The following is a 17,992-nucleotide window of genomic DNA, read 5'->3' as shown; positions in this document are numbered from 1 at the left end:
ACCTTAAGGAGCACTGAGGCGTGAGGCTGGGTGCTCTTCTCCATCTCCACCGCCTCATGCTCTCATGCCATCTCCAAGGAGTTACCCTGTCAATTTCTGACTGCTCCAGCATTCTCCCACCTCCTCTCTGAATTCCCTGAAGCCCCCAACGTGTCCCTGCTCCTTTTCACTTTTGCAGAGAGACCTTGAAGACCCAAAACGAGTTCCCAATGTATGACAAGATTCATTCCATGCCTGAAGAAACTCCTACCTGTCCAGTAATCCCTGATTCCTCCTCCTGGTCCACCTGATTCTACCTTTCCTGTCCCATTTCCTTCGTTTCTCCTTCCTTCATCTGTCTTCATGAAACCTTTTCATTTCTGTCATCCTTTGATTGTCTCTCGGCTCCTGCTCATGAAGCCACCTGTAGTATTTTTAGCTTATCTGTAGAGAGGCCATCTGTGAACCTCTCTTATGACCCGTATGGCCTTATCTTCCTGAGCAGGCACACCCTTCTGAGTCATCTCTGAATTTCCTACAGCACCATGGGCTGACCAAGGTAGTTATCAGCCAATAACCAAATAAACAATTCTGCAGACTCCTGAACACTCATCCTCCACTCAGACCTCTACTAAGGACAAAAAGGAATGTATATGAAGACAATAACTTGGTTTCTGATCTCCAGGAGCTTACATACAGCTTGCTGGAGAGAAGGGTAATATATATTAATGAATAAAGAGCAATAGAAGATAGGGAATGGGATTACTGAGGATATATACTCTTGAGAGGTTCTATTTTTATAAAACTAATTTGGATCTTAGTAATTTTGGTTTATTTTGGACAGGTGAAAAGACGGCCATTCTAGGGACAGAGATTATCAGTATCATATGTACAGAAACCAGAGCAAGTATGGTTTGTTCAAAAAAACCTGTCATGATTAGGAACGGAACAGGCAAGGGAGGGAGAGGAGATCTAACATTCATCACGTCTCTGCTGATACCAGAACATGGACTAAGCACCAGGCATTATTCCACTTAATCCATATAACAATCTGCAAAGTAGATGTTATCACTGCCAATTTTATAAGCAAGAAGTCTGATGCTTGAAGGGATTAAGAAACTAGCCAAGGTTACACAGGTTAGGTGGCAGAGCTGGGATCTGAAAAAGGCAGCCAGCTTCATTGAGCGGTACCGTTTCCTCTCAAGCAAAACATATAAATATCATGGGGTGAGTTCTTCAGTTAGGGGGACTTTCTGTATTCATGAATAAGTCAAGCTGCAAAGCAGTGAGCACAATGCATAACATCTGCGGGGCTCAATACACGTTGGCTGACTCTTAATGCAAATCTTTCTACTCAGAGAGAGAAACAAGAAACCTCCTCAACCAGATGCGTCTTCTGCCGAGAAATGACGGAGGGCAGGCCTAGAGCTGGACAATCTCTCCAGGCTAATAGAAAGCACCAACAAGGGATACAGATGCAAGGGATGAATACCACTTTGCTCCAGTCTACTTCAGCTACAAAAGAAGATAAGGAATACAACAGAAGACAGCTCTGTTGTAACAAACTCCCACCCTTAGCAGTGATGGATACGACGGATGACAGAGGATACATACTTGGTCTCATTGGCACATCGAATCTTGCAGCCTTCCTTGGGAATCACCAAGCCCAGGTGCATTCGGAGCCTGCAGTTTGTGGGCCCTGTGTGCGGCCACACGTGAGTCCCAGGGTGCATGATGGAATATTTGATCTGCACAGAAAACATGACACGATGTTCAGCCATTTATCAAGGTGTGGAGGAACTGCTGTTAAGGTGACAGTACAAAATTACTGTCAATTTGGATTAGAGCCTTTGTGAGACTCAATATTTATATTCACATCTTATTTCTTTGTAAGGAACTAAAAATAGGCACTCACATTTTTCACAAAGCAATAAACACTGAACATTTTCCACCCTCAATTCTGACGTCAACCACATAAAATTATGTTTCATTAAAGAGGGAATGTAAAAAGAGGCAGTCATTTGGCCCAAGGAAATAATCATTTCTTTGTAAAGCTCAGCACGCCCTTATTCCTGACAATTAACTGTGTTCTTTCCAGCATGACACTCTTGGTACCTGTCCTCGTCTGCATCCTGTTGTCTCAGGGAACTTTTCTAGTAAGGTACATGTTTTAGGAGCTCCTTTACAGGCATTCTCATTTCTTCTTCCTAGAATAAATAATATAATGGTTATTCTTCCTAGAATAAATAACATAATGTTTGGAAACAAATCATAGTAAAGCTTTAACTTATCCCATTTAGATGAGGTGAGAGCTATATGTCATCCTCACTGCAGAAATGAGAAGACTGAGTAAACATAAGATGAAGTAAAAATGCAAAAGGCTTACTGGAAAAAAATGAAAAATAATCAATAAAAAAAGAAGACATGTCTTACTCCAATAGGTAGTGACTGGCAGAGCAGAGATCCAGATTCTTCACTCGGTGTTGGACTGTTTTGACTAAGAATGTCTAATGGACAAGATGCACGCTAAAGGCAGTTAACCCTTAAACAACACAGGGGTTAGGGAATTCAACTCTTCATGCAGCTGAAAATCTGAATATAACTTTTGATTCACCAAAAACTTAACACCTAATAGCCTACTGTTGGCTGGAAGCCTTACCCTATGTTATCAATAGTTGATTAACATAATTCGTATGTTACATGTATTATATACCATAGTCTTACAATAAAGTAAGCTGGAAAAAGAAAATGGCATTAAGAAAATAATAAGGAAGAGAAAATACTTTTACAGTATTGTAATATATGTATCGATGCCATAAGTTTACGTCATCTATTTACAAGATGAATTGTCTGTCTGAAATGGCCTGCAACTATAGGTGCAGACCTTCATCTACAGTACACATCAAGCAATTCAACTTTTTCTTGTAGGGTCATGATTTTTCCCTGCTTCCTGGCAGTATTTCCAGCATCACTAGTTGCTCTTTGTATAGGTCCCATGGTATTATTCAAGGTTTGCAGCATTGCATTAAACACAACGAAAAATACACAAGAACCATGAGAGACCACTTTTTACTGTGATACGCAATTTACCAGAGACAGGAACAGCTCACATGGAGATGATAGTATCACACGGTGTTTTAAGCAGATACTTGAAACACTTGAGCTTGCCGAATAGCAACAGGAAGCGGCTATGAAATTATTATAGTAGTACAATCTGTACTATGGTTAATTTAATGGAGTTAATTTAATGGAGTTAAATTTAACACTGTATCTTTGTTTATACTTCTCTTGACTGTGAGTGGTGCTATGTATGGTCTGTAAGTGCTTCCATGCATATGTTGATAAATTTTATTTCTTTATAATAGATTTATATATATATAGTAAATGATAAAATAGATTAGTATCTATATATATTTCATGTATTCATGACATACCTTTTTCTTTTTTCTTTTTCTTTTTTTGATGGAGTCTCATTCTGTCACCAGACTGGAGTGCAGTGGTGTGATCCTGGCTCACAGCAACCTCTGCCTCCCCAGTTCAAGTGGTTCTCCTACCTCAGCCTCCAAAATAGCTAGGATTTTAATTTAATTTATTTTTCCCCCTGTGGTATTTCAGGAAGGGATTTTAATTTTTTAAAATATTTCCAGGCTAGAAGGTTCATCTGCAAATTTTTTCAAATTGTCACAAATCTCAAAAAATTTCCAATATATTTATTGACAAAAATTCGTAGGTAAGTGGACCCATGCAGCTCAAACCCATGTTGTTCAAAGACCAATTGTACTTATTTTTTCTCCTGTGACAGGTAAAATAATAGTCACCTCCTAGAGATGTCCATACCCTCATCCCACAACCTGTGAATATGTTAGCTTTCATGCAAGGGGAAATTAAGGTTGTAAGTGGCACTGAGATTTCTTATCATCTCACCTTAAAATAGGGAGTTTAACCAAGATTACCTGGATGGACCCAAGGTGAATCACAGCATCCTTAAATGTGGGAGGAGGACGCAGATGAGTAAGTGTCAGAGTGATACAGCATGAGAAGGACTTGACTGGCCATGCTGGCTCTGAAGATGGAAGGGGGCCATAAGCCTGGGAATGTGGGCAGCCTCCAGAAGCTGGAGCCTCTAGAGGGAATACAGCCCTGGTGACACATGCATTTTAGCTTAGTGTAATCCATTGTAGACTGCTGACCTCTAGAACAGCAAGATAATAACTGTGTCTGTGTTTTAAGCTATTAAGTTGTGTGGTAATTTGTTACACCAGTCACAGGAAACTAATACATCCCCTAAGAGAGGAAAATGGTTTATATTTCTAACCTAGAAATGAATTTCTAGGACTATATTAGTTGCCAAAACACTATTTTTCATTGGAATTTAATGTCTTTTTCAATATCCAGATCATCCTTCATATGATGATAAAGAATAGGATTTAAATGAAGAAGGGATTTTTGAGAGAGGACATATTCTATGCATGACTGTCAGGAGCACAGATTTCGGGACATATCATTTAAGCATCCTGAACTATGCAAATTTCTTTACACTCTATGAATCCCCTGCTTAGTAGGGAAGGTGTGTTCAGAATGTACACAGTATCATCTGCTCTCATGGGGGAGTAAAACAATGGAATTTTAAAAAGTCAGAGACATTTTAATTCCCTATTCAAGATTCCTACAAGACACTGCTACATCTAAAGCTGAGTTTAATTTTATTTAATTAATGTTAATTATGTCCTAAGATAATCATATATTGAGAATAAAATAAGAGTTACAAAAAATGCAACTAAAAGGTATTCACCCCAATCAAATGGAGCTCAATGTTTTAGAAAACAACTTAGCTTTTTCTAAGTAACCTTTTTGGCTCTTAATTGAATAAAATGTTAATTGCTATTATTAGTTACTAATGGAGTTCCCCAAGATGAACAGTAAATGTCAGTTTGGGTGAATATTACATAAACGTATGAGTCATCATAAAGCATTTTTAAGCCCGGGCTTTCCAAGCCTTCTGGTATGCAGGGCCTAGGACTGTTTGGCAGGAGTCCCCAGTTCTGAGCTCTGTGACATCCAGGCAGCAGTAAGTGAAACTGGTGGCTTGAGGAGCAACCAGAGGTGGCCTGGACTTCTCACAAGCACCACGTGGCTGAGCATGTGCTACCTGGAGATCAGATGTGCCTTACCTGAATGACAGGTAATGAATGGGTAACCAAATGGGTTGTGTCCCTGAGATTTTCACAGAATTAGGAAACACCTCTAGCCCTTCAGACACATTTATCTTTCTGGTCTGTAAACACAGATTCCCTGTGCAGTAGACTCTAAGCATTTGTGCTTTGTCACTGGTCATTTTAACTATTCACATCTGATCATGAGGGCCCAAGAAATGCAACAACAGTTCCTTGGTGCTCACCACAGGCTAGGAACCACTCTACATGATGAGAGTGCCTCATTTGATGTCCACAGCACACAGTAAGAGAGGCTTGATTAATGTTATATTTTATAGAAAGGCAACTGAGGCACAGAGGGGTTACACAGTAAACAGCAGAGCAGGAATTTCAATTCAGCCAGACTGGACACAGAATTTATGTTCTTAACTCAACCATAGACCACTTCTCCATTGCTGTTATTACACAATGTGCTATTGTTAGGCCATAAAAATGTAATATTACTATCATATTAGATAACTGTGCCAAGTCTTTAATCTAGTGCTCACTGATCCTAGTAACAATCTCATACTTGAGGCACTATTTGCCACTTTTCAGATGAGGGATTTGAAGCTCAGAGATTCAGGGACATGCATACATCGCACAGCTAACAAGCGGTACATCTGGAACTCTAACCTAGATGTGTTGGTTTCCAAAGCCTATGCTAGAAATCATAATTTCTCATTTTATTGCATTGTAAATTAGAAGCCAGCTATGCAAGAGCAAACTAGTTAACTCAACATGAAGAGAAATGCTCAGCATCTGCAACTCAGTGTGGCTGTGGTGTTGTTTGATTATTTCTCACCGAGGTTAAAGTAACTCTCAAGAATAAACCTTGCTTCTTTGGGAATATAGCCCTAGAATGAGATCTAACAGTCAATGCAAATCTGAAATAATCATTTAAATATATCACTTACACATCAATATACTTCGTGAGGGCCATTCATGGAGCTGGTGTCCTGGGTTTTATCTTTTGTAAATTTCAAAGCTCTGCTTCTAGGGCAACAACAGGTTCCATTTTGCATGACAACTCTGATATAGTAGCCACCTAGAACACTGTGTTGAGAAGAACTTAGAGGTTTAGCCTCAGCCTATTCAGAAAGGCTGCTGGGGTCAGTTAGCACCTTTCTCGTGGGCTCTAGAAGAAAAAATGACTGCACATGCGTGGCATATTTTAATCATTGTTGGTGGCCCTTATTAAAATATGAGCAAAGTAGATGTTCCATAATATTCACATAGCAATTTAAAAACATATTTTTGGGGAACAAAATCATTATGCATATTTGCTGATTCTGTCTTTTTTCCTTTAAAAAGGAATATAGTTCAGTCCTAATGAAACTATTTGGAGAATGTATCAGTTTTCTAGGTCAGCTGCAAGCAAATACCACAGATTGGGTGGCTTAAACAACAGAAGTGTATTTTCTCACAGTTCTGGAGGCTGTAAGTCAAAGATTAAAGTGTAAACAGTCTTGGTTTCTCCTGAGACCTCCCTTCTTGGCTTTCAGGTACCACCTTCTTGTGTCATCACATGTCCTTTTCTCATCCCTAGTGATATGGTTTGGCTTCGTCCCCACCCAAATCTCATCTTGAATTGTAGTTCCCATGATCCCCTTGTGTCATGGGAGGGGCCAGGTGGATATAACTGAATCATGGGAGTGGTTCCCCCATCCTGTTAGTGGGGGAAACTCCTGATAGTGAGTTACTTCTCATGCTATCTGATGGTTTTATAAGGGGCTTTCCCCTTTGCTTGGCACTCATTATCTCTCTTGCTGCCCTGTGAAGAGGTGCCTTCCGCCATGATTGTAAGTTTCCCGAGGCTTCTCCAGCCATGTGGAACTGTGAGTCAATTAAACCTCTTTTCTTTAAAATTTACTCAGTGTTTCTTCATAGCAGTGTGAGAACAGACATACCTAGTGTCTCTTCTGTTTCTTACCAGGGCACCAGTTACACTAGGACAGGGCCTCATCCTTATGACCTTATTTAATCTTAACTGTCTCCTTAAAGGCTCTATCACCAAATACAGTCACACTGAGGGTTAGGGCTTCAACATATGGATTTTGTGGGGGAAAATTCATAGTTCAGTCCATAGTAGATTTTACTTCACAAAACTTCGAGCCTCAGCTTTAGGCCTTCGACTACCCAGCAGCATGCTTTGCTAATTAGACCACAGCTAAGTCTTTATTGAGCTGGATATTCATCAACTTATTGTCTAAATCTGAGCTCTCAATGTGGCTAAGCAAACTGGTCTGTCACCTCCCTCCCCACCATGTCCGCCCCTACCCCTTCCACTTCAGAATTCCCCTCCTCTATTTCTGAACCACAGCACCTGAGAGGGATGCTATCCTCCTTCTGTGTAATTGTCTAAGCTACGATAATACTTGGCATCAAACTTACTCTTTTTTTTTTTTTTTTAAACAGAGTCTCACTCTGTCACCCAGGCTGGAGTACAGTGGCATGATCTCAGCTAACTGCAATCTCTGCCTCTTGGGTTCAAGTGATTCTCCTACCTTGACCTCCTGAGTAGCTGGGATTATAGGCATGCACCACCACAACCGGCTAATTTTTTGTCTTTTTAGTAGAGATGGGGTTTCACTATGTTGGCCAAGCTGGTCTTGAACTCCTGACCTCAAATGATCTGCTTGCCTTGGCCTCCCAAAGTGCTGGGATTACAGGCATGAGCCACCATGCCTGGCCCCAAAATTATTCTTTATACTATGAATTTGTTTCTAGAAAACAGTTATTCGATTCCCCCACTAGAAGCATGGAACCACAAACCAGAGACCATAAAGAACTTCAAAAAATCTTCCTAAAAGGGAAACCATGTAAATTTTATCACTTTATCACAATAAAATAAAACTAGGAAATTCAGTTTTAAAATTTGAAGCAGGCTGAGTGTAGTGACTTACACCTGTAATCTCAGCACTTTGGGAGGTCAAGGTAAGAGGATCACTTGAAGCCAGGAGTTGAAGACCAGCCTGGGCAATATAGTGAGACCCTATCTCTACAAAAACATTTTAAAAATTAGCCGGGAATGCAGATGCGCTCTTGTAGTCCTAGCTACTTGGGAGGAGAATTGCTGGAGCCCAGGAGTTGGAGACTGTAGTGAGCTAGGATTACACCACTGTACTCCAACCTGGGCAAGAGAGCAAGATCCTGTCAATCAATAGATCAATGTTGAAGCAACTACAACAGATTGGAAAACACATGCTCAATCACACACACAGACACATATACATATAGATTATTTTAAGCCAACATGGAATCTGGGGCAGCAATGCAATCTTTTTTTGATAATAACTCAAGAAAAATACCAAATATTGCAGTATAGGGAATACATCCAAAGGTGTAACTTTGGATGCATAGCCTTAGGTCAGGTCAGTGCACAGCCTTAAATGCTTTTATTATTAAGAAAGAATGAAAATAAATTTACTAACGAGTTCCAATCAAAATATTTAAAAGAAAAATAAACCAAAACTAAAAAGAACAAGAGAAGGAAGAGAAAATATAAATGCAGGAATTAGAAAATATATAGAAATAATCATGTAAGTGAGAAATAACTTATGAGTTTTTTAAACAACAGGATAGATACAATTAAGAAAGAAAAAGAAAGAACATGTAAATTCCATTCAATAGGAATAAGAATTTAACCAAGAAAGTAAAATACATTCTAAGAAATTACTCTAAGTAGTTCATGGAAAATCAGGTATATTCTACCTATGTGAAAAAGCAGAAGTCATAATGTTACCTCCAACAAAATTATTGACTCCATGATTTATTTTCTTTCTTGCTTAAAGCTTTTTATGTCCTATAATACTTTGCATATTATCAAAAAACTTTTTTTTTCCCAGAAACTATGGTTTCTAGAAATTAATGCTAGGATGCCTACTATTCCGAAGCATTGCTCTAGGAGACCAAGTAGATTCTGTGAAGCATAAGGATGTTAATGAAATCTAAATATCAGGAGAATGCATAAGTACCAATAGAATGGACTCATGTTAGTGAGACACCAGAGGTAAATGAGCATACTGCCCACATATGGATTGTACAGCTCCATTTAAAAAAACTTGTTGGCAAAAAGTGGATAGTCACCTTTTCTTTTTTTTTTTTTTTTTTGTGGTTATCTCTTTTGATGAGAGTATCCTTGAAAATATTACTAAAGTATTTCCTCTTCTTCCTATATAGAAACCATTCTGAAAGCATAATTGAGATAAACCACTGTCCTTATTTGCCCTTTGGGTAAATTAGATGCCTATCATACTTTGAATTTGTTTTCTATAGCTGAAGATATGCAGCACGTACTGTTTAGTTTTAAAAATAAATTTACTTTTGTATAGTTATTGTCAACCCATGCTAACTCCGCTTTTCAAAGAGAAAATTGAAGTCTTAAAATTTAATGCTTCACATTTTAAAAATTGATATCAATTCACTGAAAACACACACACACACACACACACACACACACACACACACACAGAGGAGCCCCATATGTGTGCCTGGACCTGGGTTAAGCTAAAAATATATGAAGTTCATATTAACCACTTCCTAATCCTGAAGAGCTGAGGCAGCAGCTACTATTGATTTACCATTTTTACCGGCTCTCATCCATGTTGATGTCATTTTGCCATGCAACCTCATCTCCATTTTACAGGAACGAATGACACTCACGGACATAACTTTCTAATACACTGATAACACCTGCTAGACTTTTCAATTATGCCTACACAGTAGGGTTACAGTCAGTAACACATCATTCAAGAGGAAAGACCAGAAAATCAGAACACTATTCATAAATAGTTATCCAAATATACATGTGGATATACAAACACAGCTATATACTTACTCACATGCAAATAAAGGCTCAGAAGTATTTTTCAAAAACAATGAATGGATTTCAAAAATCTAGCTTTTTTGGGGCTCATTTAAGCCTGGGAATCCCAGCTCTGGGAAGCATCACCAGAAGACTCTCATCGGTACCCACTTCCCATCAGGCTCTGGCTGCAGAGAACCATCTAGAAGTCAGAAGCTCACCTTGCTGCCACAGTGTGAACTGGCTCCAGTCCCCTTTTTCTCTCAGGTTTTCATCCTCAGGTAGGAAGAGACCTTTGGCTTTATCCATCACTGCAAGGCCTTCATCTCGGATTAACTTCCAGTTTCTTTCTAAAGACTAGAGAGAAGATTCTGGCTTTACTAAAATGAAAACAGGCCTGGTGGAGCACCTCATAATGACTTTTTTGTTGTTGTTGAGGTTTGTTTCAGAAAGGAATGAAATTTTTGCCTTATCTAGATTGCTTATATTGAAATCTCTGAGGCTTCTTGTCACAGGTATAAAAAAAACAAATCTCATGATTTTTCCAAACAAAATGTTTTTGCAACATAACGATTTCAATAACTCCTAGAAATTTCAGAGTATAATCCTCTCCACAATTTAAGTTTTGCCTAGAGGCTTTTTTTTTTTTTTGAAACTACAACCTAACAAGAGTGCTGATCTTGTTGATCAGATTAGATCAATACACTGTAACAAGCTCCACCACGTGACACTTCAGCCTCCAAACTGGAACACAAATCACAGACTTAATTTCACCTTTCAACAGAGTTTCTTACAAAGATGCCATTAAAGATGTTCAACATTAAACATTCAATGGTATCAGAAAAGTGTCCATTGGAGGATTTGATATATAAAATTAACAGCAAAGCAAAACAAATATGTGCACTAGTGTTTAGCATTCAACTAAACAAAAATATTTCCTTGACTTTTCATTTATGAGGGAGACTTAACCCCTTCCAGAAAAGGAGCTTATGACCAGCAGAGACTAGGAGCGGCCAGGCAGGTGACAGTAGATCCTGTGGAAGATCCTCTGGGTAATCTGTACCATCACATTGGCTGTTGATTAGGAGTGGGAGTTGGGGGACAGTGCGGTGAGTAGAGGAGAAGGCAAAGGTGAGCATCTGAGCAGCAAACTCAGATGGATTTCCATCAGGAGACAAGCATAAAAACAGCATTCCTACTTTAGGAAAGAGACAAAGCTGTACAGATAAACTAGAATTTTGAAATGTTAATTTCAATCATTGCTATGTTCTATGAGAAGTGGATGAAATAGTTGAGTATATGGATTCATGAACGGGGAGGAACATGTTAGCTGATTTCAACAAGGATCAGGGACAGATATATTTTAAGTGACTCAAGAGCATAGGACTAGAACTAATAAGTTACAAACCCAAAACCAGATTTTGATGCAAAAATGGAAAACAAGTTGCATACTGATTTTCTTTGTAAAACATGGTTCTCTATCTTTTGAATTAATCAAGCACAATGATCAATTATTGGTTAGAGAAAAGCACAAGATAATGTGTTCAGTGTTTTTTTGGTTTTGTTTTTACAAAGCCTTGCTCTGTAAACTCATGATTTCACACGAGAAAGTGATGTGGAGTCGGGATGGCTGCACAGCCAGAGGGCTCTGACACAGACATCTGTGTGGAAACATGGTGCCAGCCACAGCCAAACAAAGGAATACTTTTTATATCACATGAAAACATTAGTTATTAAAATATTTTAGGGTAAGAAACAGATTTTCGTTAGATATTGATTTGATAATTTTATGACATGTATGCATTAACTTGTGTTAATATTGTTAACAAAAGACCAATGAGACTTGTGCAGGCCAAATGAGAACTTTATTTTTCAAAAGCAGCTGCAGATTAGGGAGATGCAGCGTTGGAAAGTGCTCTCCCAGGAAGGGTTGGGGAGAAGGAGATGACAAAGGCCAGAACTCCAGGGGATGGCAAGTGAGGGGTGTTGGGAGTGAGGAAGAATCTTGATTGGATGGCCTTTAAGCCGCAGATCACCAGTCTCTGGTGGCTAATTGGCTGGTTCTAGGTGGTTGCTTGGTTGGTGCTAGGTGGTCGTTGGTGGTCAGTTGGAAGAATTTCCAGTTGAGGTTGTTTTCAAAAACGTTCTTTGACTTGGTTGCAGAAAAACAGGTTCTGCAACACTTTCCAAGGACACAGAGAACATGACCTGCATGACTGCTTTTAACTTTTGAGCCAAAGGGAGTTCATTTTGTCTGCCAACTAGGGGCAGAGTTTGACCACATCTATACCTGCTACTACCACTGCCCAGCTTAGAGTGGTCCTGAACATTTATCCAGGTTTAGGGCTCTGTCCACAAACTAGTTTCCATGTTGCTTCATCCCAAGTAGGCAGTTCATGAAGAAAAAGGCAAAGATCACACTTCAATAAAGAGTCATTCAAAAGCCCTTACTTTGTCAGATTCACAGATTGAGAGCATACCACCATTATGTAAAAAATCCCAAGACCATGAAAAAGAAAAAAAAAATGCACCCTAGGATTTTGCCGTATGCTCACATCTTCCCAAATGCACCTCAATTGCCAACACTCACTGTGGATATTGTCACTTGTTCAAGTTGCTAAATAAATCTGTTAGATTCTTGTTAAATTGTCACACAGACAAGGGGAGAATTGCTTCTGTAACACATGAAATTACTTTTCAAATGAGGTTATTGGTGCCTCATAAGGACAACCTCTTCCTTTATTCCCTCCTGGTATTTTAGAAGATTCTTTTATTTCTTTAGAAAGCTGATTTAGGGGCATGGTTGGAAACAGCTGATCTTTTGTTACTAAAATAGGGCACAAAGCTCTAGGGAAAAATGTTAAAGTGATTGCATCACTAAGTATAATTTCACATTTTTTACTTAAGAATAGACATCTTTTATATATAAAACATTGCCCTTCCTGCCTCTTCACCCCAGCCTCCCCTGGAAAATGTTGCCAAGGTACTTTTCTGTGAATAGTAATAATTTTTAAAAAAATGTTTTGGCTTTTCCTTGTTATGTGTGGCACATATGTACTGGATGACAGACTCATGCTCAAAAGGGGCAAACTGGTACAGAAGGGTGTCTCTGAACACCTGCCCTAATATGCCACTAGATATGCTCAGTACTAACTAGTACTACTAACTCAGTACTATGTAGTCCATTTTGGTTATAAAACAGTCACTTATTATTTTCTGTTTTGAGTTCAATGCTTTCTTATAGAATTTTACAGTGGGAAGGAACCATACTGTTAATCTAGCTGAAATTTCTTCAGCTTAGGGATAATGAAATGATTCCTAGTGTGGTTAATGAGCCTAAATCCCACAGTCTAGTGGTCAGCACAGCTGGTGCCAAAACCTCTCTGTACTATCTCCCCCTTGATTATTAGAGAGGGTCACACTCAGGCACAGGGATTTCAGGCTGTGGTGGACTCAAGGGGCCCTGCTCCCCTTGAGCATAAGAGCAATTGTGAGGTACCCCAGCATCCTGGTCTCAGAGGTTTACTGGGTACCTGTGACTGTGGGCACTGGTCGGGAGTACTTACAAGGTGCTTAGAGAGCAGCATGCTCCCCGGTGAGTGCCATGCAGAGGGCATGCCTCAAAGACAGTTCAATATCTTTCACAAGTGGGGAAAATTGAGGGAGCCAAAAGATCCCACCAGTTAAGCCTGATGACATATGCTTGAAGGTGTTTTCCAACTTCAGAAAGATCTGACGGGGGCTTTTATGGGCATTTGGGGGAAATCTGGGATGGGACCTAAAATGTTTTTAAGTGCAAACCAAGGAATCATATAATATAATATTCACATGGTTAGAGGAAATTAAAGATCAAACCTAATACACTCGGCATGTGTGTGTGTCTATTCAGGACAAAAACAAAATACCATAAATTGAGTAGCTTATAAATGACAGAAATTTATTTCCCACAGTTATGGAGTATCAGAAGTCCAAACTCAAGATGTTGGCAGATTCGATTCTGGTGAGGGCCACTTTCTGGTTCATAGATGATACCTCCTAGCTGCCTCCACAAATAGTGAATGGAACAACCAATCTCCCTGGGGACTCTTATAAGGGCACTAATCCTGTTCCTGAAGGATTATGCCCTTAAGGCATAATCATTATCCAAAGCCCCCCTCTTAATACTATCACCTTGGGAGTTAAGTTTCAACAGGTGAATCTGGGGGAGACACAAATACACATCAGTGTATGTGTGTGTAGGAGAGAGGGAGAGGGAGAGAGAATACGAATTTTCTCTACAGTAATACCACCCAGTTGTCTTCGATGGCAAACAATTCAGCTTTTAGGGAATTCCAACGAAAAACTTGAAGGCTCACAAACAGCAGACAACGCCTACATTTGTAAAAGTCTTTTCTGAAATATTACTCCCTTGACTCTAAATTCATCCATTTCATAAAACTGAAAAGAGAAAATAATCTCTTTGGTATTTGAGTTGGCTGCCCAAAAGACAACAGCTTCTAATTCCCATTTCTTCTTGTGGCAAAAGAGACTTTAGAAAGCAGAGGTCTGATTCTTTCTACAGTGCCACATGGCTTCATAAAGCCACTCTGCATGTGCTTCACTAGTTACCCCTTAACTACATTTTTCACTCTACGCATGTATAAACGGACTTCCCAGTTCTGATCTCATGAATCCCACAGCATGCCAGCTCTCCTGAATCCCAGTCCTGCATCCAGTTAGGAGCAGTTTCCTCATCTCCCCAGACAGCCTGTTCATGTCGCCTGGATGTTGTACTTTCTTCGTAACATCAAATTAAACTAAGTTCTATTTTTAAAATCTTCTCTTAAAATTGACTTCTTGTAGAAAGCCTTTCTCTTGAGAAGCAAACTAAAGCCTAACTCATTTTTATGTAACTATTTTTCTTACTAATGTTTCTATTCAATTAAAAAATACACATTTTTTAAAGTCAAATATTATTACAGGTCTCATAATGAAAATTGCAGTCTCTTCCCCAGCTTTTCCCCTATCCTCATTCTAACTCCCAGCTAATTATTTAAAATATTTATTCTGTTATTAACTGGCTTATACCTAAACAGCATGTTTATATTGGTATTCTTGATTTATTAATTTGAGGCATTATCACGCATCTATGACAGAAGGTTATCAACTGAATTTAATGTCTTCCTTATTCATCCTTGTAATATAGTTAATTTCACAAATCTTTCATATATCAGTGTGAATTCACATTCAGATTTTATAATATTATGACAATTGGGTATCATTCACGCTTGACTTGAGTTGTAATGATTACACTTCATGTCACATACAGCATTTTTTTCTGCCCCCTTTGCATTGGCTTTATTTTCTAATGCACTTCACACTGTTTCTTCACTAACTCTGAAATAGTGCTATACAATCCCTTGATGCTTTTATTCTACCTTTTACCAAAAACATTATAAAGTGTTGACTTCCTTGCTTTTTTGTCTTTTTTCTGAAGATAACCTTCACACAGCCATTTGCCTTGCTCTGATCTGGATCAGCTGCTGTCTGAACTTGCTAGACGGTGATGACCGTGGAATTCGCCTTGGCCTCTGCCTGGTACTGGGCTCCCTAATTACTGGATGCGAGTTGCTCCTGAGGAAGGACACACCGCAGGTAAAATTGAATTCCAAAAGTGTCTCAAACTCTTATACCTGATTGAAAGTTTGAGTATGTATGGTTAGGTATTTAGGTCATAAATTAATTTTGCTAGTAAATAATTTTGTTTTATAATTTTTTTATCTACTATGATATTATTTTATTTTAAAAATATATAGTAGACAGAGATTGAATATATTCAAAGTGAACAAGGCAATGAGTTGATCTACACTGTAATTATTACAATGAAACGAACACATTCAGCACCACCCATGCTGTACATTAGAGCCCCAGAACTTGTTCATCTTATAGCTGAAAGTTTGTACTCTTTGACCAATATCTCCTCATTTATCCCATTCCCCACCTCCAGGTAACCACTGCTCTACTCTCTGCTTCTATAAGTCTGACGTTTTTAGATGCCACATGTAAGTGATATCACACAATATTTGTCTTTCTATATCAGGCTTCCGTCACTTAGCATAATGTCCTCCAGATTCATTCATGTTGTTGCAATGGCAGGATGTCCTTCTTTTTAAAGGCTGAGTATATCCTGTTGTGTTTATATATCACAGTTTTTCTTCATTCACCTGTTGATAGACATTTAGGTTGTTCCCATATCTTGGCTATAATAAACAATGCTGTAATGAACATGGGGGTACAGATATCTCTTTGAATTACTTATTTCATTTCCATCAGATATGTAATCAGAAGTAGGACTGCTGAATTGCATAGTGATTGTATTTTTTAACTTTTTTTTTTTTTGAGACAGAGTCTTGCACTGTCACCTGGGCTGGAGTGCCAGCACACAATCTCGGCTCACTGCAACCTCCACCTCCTGGGGTCAAGTGATTCTCCTGCCTCAGCCTCCCAAATAGCTGGGATTACAGGCACCCACCACCCTGCCCAGCTAATTTTTGTACTTTTAGTAGAGCGGGGTTTTTCACTCTGCTGGCCAGCTGGCCTCAAACTCCTGACCTTGTGATCCCACCTGTCTCGGCCACCCATGATGCTGGGATTACAGGCATGAGCCATGGCGCCCAGCCTATTTTAAATTTTTTGAGGACCCTCCACATGATTTTCCATTATGGCTGCACCAATTTACATTTTCACCAACAGCATACATGTGTTCCCTTTTCTCTGCAGGCTCATCAACAGGTTACCTCATTTTTTTCATAATAGCCATCCTAACAGGTGTGAGGTGATATCGCATTGTGCTTTTGATTCGCATTTCTCTGATAAGTGATGCTGAGCACCTTTTCATATTCCTGTTGGCCATTTTGTATATCTTTGGAAAAATGTCTACTCAGGCCCTTTGCCAATTTTTAAATTGGGTTATTCGGTTGTTTGCTATTGAGTTGCATTAGTTCCTTATATATTTGGGGCATTAACCCCTTTTATCAGATATAGTTTGCAAAGATTTTCTTCTGTTCCATAGATTGCTTTTCATTTTGTTGATTGTTTCTTTTGCTCTGCAGAAGCATTTTAGTTTGCTGTTATTTTTGCTTTTCCTGCCTCTGCTTTTGGTGTCATATCCATGAAATTATTGCCAAGATGAACATCTTCTTATAATTTTGAAAGGATTAGTCCATTACATTGTAACTTTTAGTGTTGCTGTTGGGAAATCTGATGCCTTCTAGATTCTCCCCCTTCCTATACTTCCCTCTCCAGTAACTTTATAAGAGTCAGGATGGTACAGTGCTTAGGGATATAAAATTTGGAGCCAGACTGCATGTTTGGAGATCTGACTCTATCACTTATTTGCTGTGTGATTTGGGGCAAATCAGTTATCTCTGTGCCTTACTTTCTAAAACTTCCTTCAACAGTTCCTGAGAGGATTAAATGTGTGCAAAGTGCTTGCACTATATGCAAGTATAGCTATGACGATGATGAGGATTTTAAGACCTTTTCCTTCTTTCCTATTTCTTGAAATTTCATGACAATATGCCTTAATGTAAAGGCTGGGCACTCTGGCACCCTTCAACCTGAAAACTCATTTTTTTCCATTCTGAACTATCTTCTAATTTTATTAATTTCTCCTCTATTTTTCACCTATTCTCCCTGGAATTCCTTTTATCTGAATGTTAGCTATGTTAAATTGAGCCTCTAATCATCCTGTCTTTTCTTTCTTCCATCTTTGCCTTTTTGTTTTTCCTTCTGGGAGATTTCCTTAACTTAGCTTCTAATACTGTTTTAAAGTCTTACCTCTGCACACTTTTTAATTTCTGAGAACCCTTTCTGGGTCTTCAGTTGTTTGTTTTTACAGTATCCCATATTTGTTTTACAGATACACATCTTCTTTTATTGCTCTGCATATAGTAGAGGTATTATTTTGTTTTTCTTTTGTTCCCTACATTTTCTCGATTTCCACCGAGCTACATCATTCTTTTTTTTTTTTTTT

The 17,992-nt window shown here is 38.8% G+C and overlaps 1 protein-coding gene across 1 annotated transcript in view; it reads right to left on the bottom strand.

Moving 5' to 3' along the window:
• LOC108317225 (aspartyl/asparaginyl beta-hydroxylase) overlaps positions 1–17,992 on the bottom strand; it is a 157,542-nt gene that overhangs the window by 13,263 nt on the left and 126,287 nt on the right. Inside the window, exons 20-22 of the mRNA XM_037745387.1 lie at positions 10,200–10,335; positions 2,095–2,186; positions 1,594–1,727 (exon numbers count right to left, since the gene is read on the bottom strand). Of these exons, the coding sequence (XP_037601315.1) occupies positions 1,594–1,727; positions 2,095–2,186; positions 10,200–10,335 (362 nt within the window). The remainder of the gene's footprint in view (positions 1–1,593; positions 1,728–2,094; positions 2,187–10,199; positions 10,336–17,992) is intronic.

The sequence above is a fragment of the Cebus imitator genome, unplaced genomic scaffold (genome assembly GCF_001604975.1).
Source record: "Cebus imitator isolate Cc_AM_T3 unplaced genomic scaffold, Cebus_imitator-1.0 Scaffold199, whole genome shotgun sequence".
Taxonomy (NCBI): Eukaryota; Metazoa; Chordata; class Mammalia; order Primates; family Cebidae; genus Cebus; species Cebus imitator.
Note: the sequence above shows the minus strand (reverse complement) of the source record. Positions and strands in the feature narration are given on the sequence as shown.